Source organism: Hoplias malabaricus, chromosome 1, assembly GCF_029633855.1.
Source record: "Hoplias malabaricus isolate fHopMal1 chromosome 1, fHopMal1.hap1, whole genome shotgun sequence".
NCBI classification, from domain to species: domain Eukaryota; kingdom Metazoa; phylum Chordata; class Actinopteri; order Characiformes; family Erythrinidae; genus Hoplias; species Hoplias malabaricus.
The window spans coordinates 88,006,684-88,013,783 of NC_089800.1; the positions used below are offsets into that span (position 1 = coordinate 88,006,684).

General features: G+C 42.5%; 1 protein-coding gene across 1 annotated transcript; it reads right to left on the bottom strand.

Moving 5' to 3' along the window:
- Positions 1-5,404, bottom strand: gjb9a (gap junction protein beta 9a). The gene is made up of 2 exons (XM_066685794.1): positions 1,423-5,404; positions 1-311 (listed from the first exon to the last, which is right to left on the bottom strand). Exon 1 carries the CDS (start codon positions 5,389-5,391, stop codon positions 4,489-4,491), a length of 903 nt encoding a protein of 300 aa, XP_066541891.1. The 5' UTR covers positions 5,392-5,404; the 3' UTR covers positions 1-311; positions 1,423-4,488.
- Between the last annotated feature and the right edge of the window lie 1,696 nt (positions 5,405-7,100).

Here is a 7,100-nt window from a genome sequence, read left to right on the forward strand (position 1 = left end):
TAAAGGTTTGTTTGTTTTTACCAAAACATTAATGAATTTTAGTGTTCATTATTTTACTTGTTTTTTTTTCTCTATAAAATGCCACTCAAAAAAGAAAAGGATTAAATTTCCCATGAGGTCCGTGAACAAAGCAGTTTATTCTCCATAGAGCGGGGGTCTCTCAGGACTTTTCCATCAACAGGGAACCAGTTAGAACCATTCAGTGCATTTCCACCGAAACAAACAGGAAGATTCATTCCCAGCTGGAACCAAAGAACAGCGGGTTCTGCAGTTTGGACCATGATGGCCTTCCAGAGCGTGTGGAGATGAAGCTGCAGAAAGGGTAACACGTTACAATGGGGTTTGGTAGTTAATAGATAATTATGCAGGGACTAAGCGGGAACTAATGATTAGTGTTAGACTTAATCACTCACTCCTATTAACTACCGGGGAGTGCTGATTAATTACTCAGTAGGGTAAAGTGAATTAATGATGAAGGAAGTTCACTATTAATTAACCACCCTGAGCATGGCCTCAGGAAAGCTTTATACACTAGAGCTGTGAGAAGGTTGTACGTTTGAAACGATGTTGCAGTTTTGTTTATCAGCTGGTGGTGTTCCCGTGGGATAAAATCTATATTGTAAACTGTTTCCCGTGGTGGTTGCTATGGAAGGCAAAAAGGGTCATAAGTGTGTGTGTCTGCTCAAAGATACCTACATGTTGAGATGTGAGAAAGGAGAGAAGATTAATGTTTGAACTCTTTGAACACCATGGGTTTACACAATTTAAAAAACAAAAAAAACCATTTAAGGTTTATTTTAAATGTTCAAATGCCATGTGTGAACAAAGTCATGGAATCTCGTGGCAAACAGGTGACTGCACTTTTTAAAAAGTGCTATTTGTTTTCCACATCTTCCAAAATCATTTGCAAGGCCGTCTGAGCAGAGATTCTATTGGCCAAATTATGTCCCGCCCCCTATTTGCAGCGACCTCTGTCTTGGTTCCCACAACACAGAAGGTAAAATGTGAGACAGACAGGTGTTGCAGGTTTGGCAAATGTGAGACAGAAAGGAGGGGGGGGGGGTTAAAGGTTAAGGCCGTCAAGTCTGAATTAGAACAAATAATGAGTTGTATCATTTTTCCTGGGTTAAACCCGTCCCACAGACCCGAACACTCAAGGGTTAAAAATAAATGTAATATAATAAAGGAAAAGGGCAAATATTAACCATTTAAGCTGTTTATAGAAGTTGTAAATTAGCTGAAGTAAGCATCTGTTAATTATTTGACTGTAAAACTGCTTAATTATAAACACAAAACGGCACCAGACCCATGATCAATCACTGACTCAGACGTGGAGGACTACGGTCTAAAGACATAACACTTAGAGCTGTTCAGTTTTGTTTTTGTAGGAAGATACTTTTACTGCACAATAAAATCCAGTACCTTGGTCCAGACGTGGAATACACAGCTCTGTCTGAAGGCCTGTGCAGATGTGTTTTACATGTTTTTCCTGCTTCATATTCATGCAAACAGGTCTCATTTGCGTGACTCCCCCTCAGGATCTGTCCCTGGTTTCACTGACTTTTCCAAAGTGCTGTTAGACTTTGGTGTTTTGTGGTTTTTACAAAGCACTGAAACATAGAATTAGAGTTCAATACAAGACGATTAAAGGTATTAAATATGTTTATTATTAAAAATACAGTATACACACCGGCTGTTATGGTAAATAAGAATACGTTCTTAACGACTCGCCCTGTTAAATTACAGTCAAATATAAATAAAACGAGGACATAGTGTTTCTGATGCAATGAAGTAATTAGTGTTTTTAACCCTGAATGAGTGAGTGTGAGTTTGTGTGTGAGAACGTATCTTAATGAACATGTGAATGAGTGACTGAGTGAGTGAATGAATGAGTTAGTGAGTGTGTGTGTGAGACTGAGTGAGTGAGTGTGAGTTTGTGTGTGAGAACGTATCTTATTGAACATGTGAATGAGTGAGTGTGTGACTGAGTGAGTGAGTGTGAGTTTGTGTGTGAGAACGTATCTTATTGAACATGTGAATGAGTGACTGAGTGAGTTAGTGAGTGAGTGTGAGTTTGTGTGTGAGAACGTATCTTATTGAACATGTGAATGAGTGAGTGTGTGACTGAGTGAGTGAGTGTGAGTTTGTGTGTGAGAACGTATCTTAATGAACATGTGACTGAGTGACTGAGTAAGTGAATGAATGAGTGAGTGTGAGTATGTGTGAGAACGTATCTTAATGAACATGTGACTGAATGAGTGACTGAGTGAATGAGTGAGTGTGTGAGTGATTGTGTATGTGATGTAGCTTGGTTTTCTCCTCTCTCTCTCTCTCAAAGATAAAAAAGTGCTGTTTGTCTGAGCTGAAGACACTAAAGCTGTGTCTGAAACTATTCACCTATTCACTTTCGCTAGATTTGAAAATATAAATCACTGTATAGTGCACTATTATAGGAGAATGTAGTGAATGTAGGACGCTGCTAAAAAAAGTGCACTATAGAGTGAACGGTTATAGTTTTATGGGGATCACTAACCTTCCACTGAAAATGAACAGTAAACTACAACAGCCACTGGCCACTTCCTTAAACTGTAGAAGTAGAGCATAAATATAAAAAAGATAAAAGATAAAGTCTCTATACATGAAGATATTATCACTGTTGGAACAAAACCTCATATCTCCAGAATGGTACATTTAAAGGGGAAGCAAAACGATCACTTTGGTGTTAGTAATTTTTTGCTACGTGTCGTTGACCTGTAGCTCTCTGTAATGTGAATGAGTCTGTCTCTGAAATGCCACACACGTGCAGTTTGATACGTTTATGAACATTGCAACTTTCATCAACAACAAAAGCATCTTATTTAGGAGGCAACGTGTAGACTGCACATGATTAGAATGAAAACAGCCAGTCAGCGTTTACCGTTGAATAAAGAGAGTCATATTCAGATGTCTCCCTACACCCTACGTAGTGCAAAGTGTAGGTCAAAAAATAACACTTTCTTCATTTAAGTAGTGTGTTGAATGTGAATCTGTGAAGTAAACTATGTAGGGAGTAGGTGGCTTTTTGTAACACGGCTTGATGCACTTTAAACTGTGCATAAGCAGAAAGATGCATGAAATCCGATTTGACCGTTCACATTCATGTCACAATGCCGACAAATTCACTACGTATCTGTGACTCAAATCTGATTAGACGTGCTCACACAGCCCTTCAGTACCCACTCTTAAAATTGAGAGGTTGAGTGCCGACAGCAACAGTGTGATAGAAATACAGCTGCATGCAAAAGTGCTAAAGTTTGGAAACGCTTGTTTGACGCATGCTTTGTGAAAGTGTAAATAAGTGAGGGTCCCCAATGGAGAAGTGCAGCAAAGAGGGAACATTTGTATTTAGAAATGAAGTGTATTTCTAGATACTTTACTATTAAATATCCTTCTATATTTAATCATTTACAGTAAACTTTGAGCGAGTGGGTGTATACCCGAGAGTACCACTGACCCAGTGGGTCAAACAGCCCCAGCCCCCCAGGACTCAGAGGACCTCTCTGGAAACTCTGGAGTGGGGAAAGTCCCTCTTGGAGGAATATGGAAGCCTTGCATTAAGCGAGGGAATGCCTCACACTTGCACAACCTGAATGTACTTTCCCATGAGACCACGCTCAACTCTATAGGAGGGGGGATACAGACAAGACCATAACGAAACATCGGGGGGGTTGGGACCAAACCTTCTCGGGGGCAGGGAATTCACTAATCTCAACCACTTTTGGTTTTAGCTTTGGGTTTTTTAAGTGTGTATTTCAGAAAGCACCTCTACGTACCTGCTTCTTATTCCTCTATATGTCTTCCGCCAATTCCACCTTAAATGGTGCCGGTGCCAGAATGTAAATGCTGCACCCTTTAAGATGGAATGGAGACAATTTGAACAAGGGAAATAATGATAAGGCACTTGGATAAAGAAAGCTGAAAAGTCAGAAAGACCAACAGTTGCCAAGTCTGGGTCAGTTTTAATTCAGATTTTCCCGTCCACCTTAAATTGGTTTGCAATGTTGAACAAACTCGGTTCCTATCACACCTCTGGTGAGTTGTGAGTGGTCTCTCGGGATTGAACGGTTAAGGTTCTGCAGACATTTTGAATTTCAGGAGCTCCTCTATATAGTAATAAACCCGTTTCCCGTAACCATTACGTATCCATTAAAGCAGCAGTAGGTAAGATTTGGTATTTTGCCTCTGGGCTCCCACTACAGTTGAAAAATGTAATAAACGTTTACAGCTCTGCCCTGAATTCAAGGGGTGGTTGTTTCCTACCCTCCTCCAAAAGTTACATAGTGCAGTTTCTGCAGTGCTGAGCCCCGAGTAGCAAGGAAAGAGGCTCTAGTCTTCCTACTACAGCTCAGTGGAGCATCATGATGATTGTGAAGCTGTGATTTTTAAGGTTAAAATAAGACCTAGTGTTGCTTTCATGCAACTATCGTGCTGTGTTTACAGTTCACATCATCAGATAATGCTTTTCTCTATAACAGCTTGAGTCTGGCAGCTCTTGCTGAGGTTCTGCTCACTTCCCAGAGCAGGATCTGTCCTTATGAATCTGGACTTTGCGCCGTAACTCTCGGCCTGAGTCTGGCTGCTCTTGCTGAGATTGTGGTCGCTGTCCGTAGTGGGGTCTATCCGTATATATCTGGGCTGTGGATCGGCCTGGTTGGTGACGTCACATTTCTCCACGAAGATCATCCTTTCGTTGGTTTTGCGGACTTGGATCAATTTGTAGGTTTTTTTGCAGATCAGATAAAACATCTCACACAAGCACATGAAGATGCAGACGGCCGAGGTGATCACCATGAAGAGCGTGAAGATCTTTTTCTCAGTGGGACGGGATATAAAGCAGTCCACGGTGTTGGGACAGGGCTCCAGGGAGCATTTGGAGAGCCTCGGCATATCGTATCCTTCATAGATGTAGTAAAGCAGGTAGAGGAAAGCCGCATCGACGCCGGCTTTAAAGAGGAGGCTCAGGAGATAAGTCCACCAGAGTCCACCCCTCTTCTTCCCTGGGTTTGCGTAAAGGTGCGAGCCTTTGTGAACCTCCGTGTACTTCTTGTCCTTCTCTTCCCTGTACTTGACGTGAGCCACCACCAGCAGCGAGGGGCAGGTGACGAAGATGAGCTGCAGGGCCCAGAGGCGCACGTGAGAGATGGGGAAGATGCTGTCGTAGCACACGTTCGTGCAGCCTGGCTGCCTCGTGTTACACACAAAATCCTTGCTCTCGTCGCCCCAGACCCTCTGAGCCGCCACAACAAACACCAGCACCCTGAACACAAACACCACAGACAGCCACACGCGGCCCAACACAGTGGAGTATTTGTTCACCCCGCTCAGGAGGTTCTGCAGACCCGACCAGTTCATCCTCACTTAGCGGTGGCTCTGGAAAACACACACATTGATAATTAATGGTAAGTTCCTCCAGAGACTTTGCCCATACACACGGATCAGCCACAACACTGAAGCCACCTCCTGGTTTCTACGCACACTGTCCATTCTCTCAGCTCCACTGACCACAAAAGAGCACTTTGCCGTAGTGGACTATTCTCAGTCCAGCAGTGACACTGAGGGGTTAAAAACTCCAGCAGCACTGCTGTGTCTGATCCACTCTACACCAGCACAACACACACTAACACACCACCACCACGTCAGTGTCACTGCAGCGCTGAGAATGATCCACCACCACATCACACCTGCTCTGTGGGGATCCTGAGCGCTGAGGAACAGGGGGAAATGGAGATAAGAAAGTATGCAGAGCAACAGATGGACTACAGTCTGTAACTGTAGAACTACAACGTGCTCCTGAATGGTCAATGGAGTTGAGAATATGGACAGTGAGTGTAGAAACATGGAAGTCATTTTAATGCTATGTCTGAGAGGTGTATGTGAGTACATTCATGTAGTAATAATATGATATTACTTCAGGGGTCCAAATAACGTGTCTGGCTCTTTCAGTTATAAAATAACACACATTTATGTTAAAACGATAGCACTCAAATAAAAAGTTCGGATACTTTGCTGGTTCTATTACGACAGAGTTTTAGGGCCATGGCATTGGAGAATAAAGTCAGAATATTTAGAGAAACACTGTTAGGGTTGTTATTGATTATTAAACGTAAACAGACAGACTCACAGTCTGTGCTCCATGAGTGAGTTGTGAAAGGAGCAGTGAACAGAATTATTTATTAAACACATTCACACGACATGACGACTAACCCCCGTCAGTGCAGCCCCTGACTGCAACGCGTACGGCTGTAGTTTATTGTACGAGTCCGAGCCGTAACCCGATGGAGCCTCGTGGGCTCCTCTCCCTCTGAATCCACCATTTTCATGATCATTAATTGTATCCTGTGAAACACGCCCTCTTCTGAATAAACGGGTTCTTCACCGATTCAAGGTTTAAACACTAATCACAATCTGGTCCTGATGAGGCAGGGGGCTGAGTGTTTATTCCTGAAATCTATCCCATAATATGACTTCAGCAACACACTGCATTCCACAATTACACTGTGGTTGTGTCTGCCCCATTGTACGTGCAGCGAATTATTCCGACTTTATTCTCAGAATTATTCCGAGATTATTCTTAGAATTCTGACTTTATTCTCTGAATCTTCTTATTTTTTCTCTGGTTTTACTCTAAAATCAGGACAGAACACACCCAAAACAAGCCCACAACAGCAACATTATCAATATCATTAACACACTGTGGTCTGTGGATGATGCTGGGACTGCGACGAAAGACTCTGAACTAGTGCAGAAACACATGGCGGAGAAATGTGTCCACAATCTGAAAAGCAGGACATGATAGTTTGGGTCAGTCAGTCTCCTGGCGATTGCTGTCATGAATTTGCCGGTCTAAAATTAACCAAATTCTCCAGTGGGTTTCAGCGCCTCCATTTCCTCATGAAAGTGATTCTCTGTTTAATTAGTTGACAGAGAGTTTGTGCTGAATTCAAGTTGAAAAACCTCAGGCGTTAGACAATAGAGTACGTCCTGAACTTTATAAACCACACTAGTCCCATGTTGTTTTATTAAACCTGTTCACACTAGTCCTTCTTCACTGGTCAGGTTTG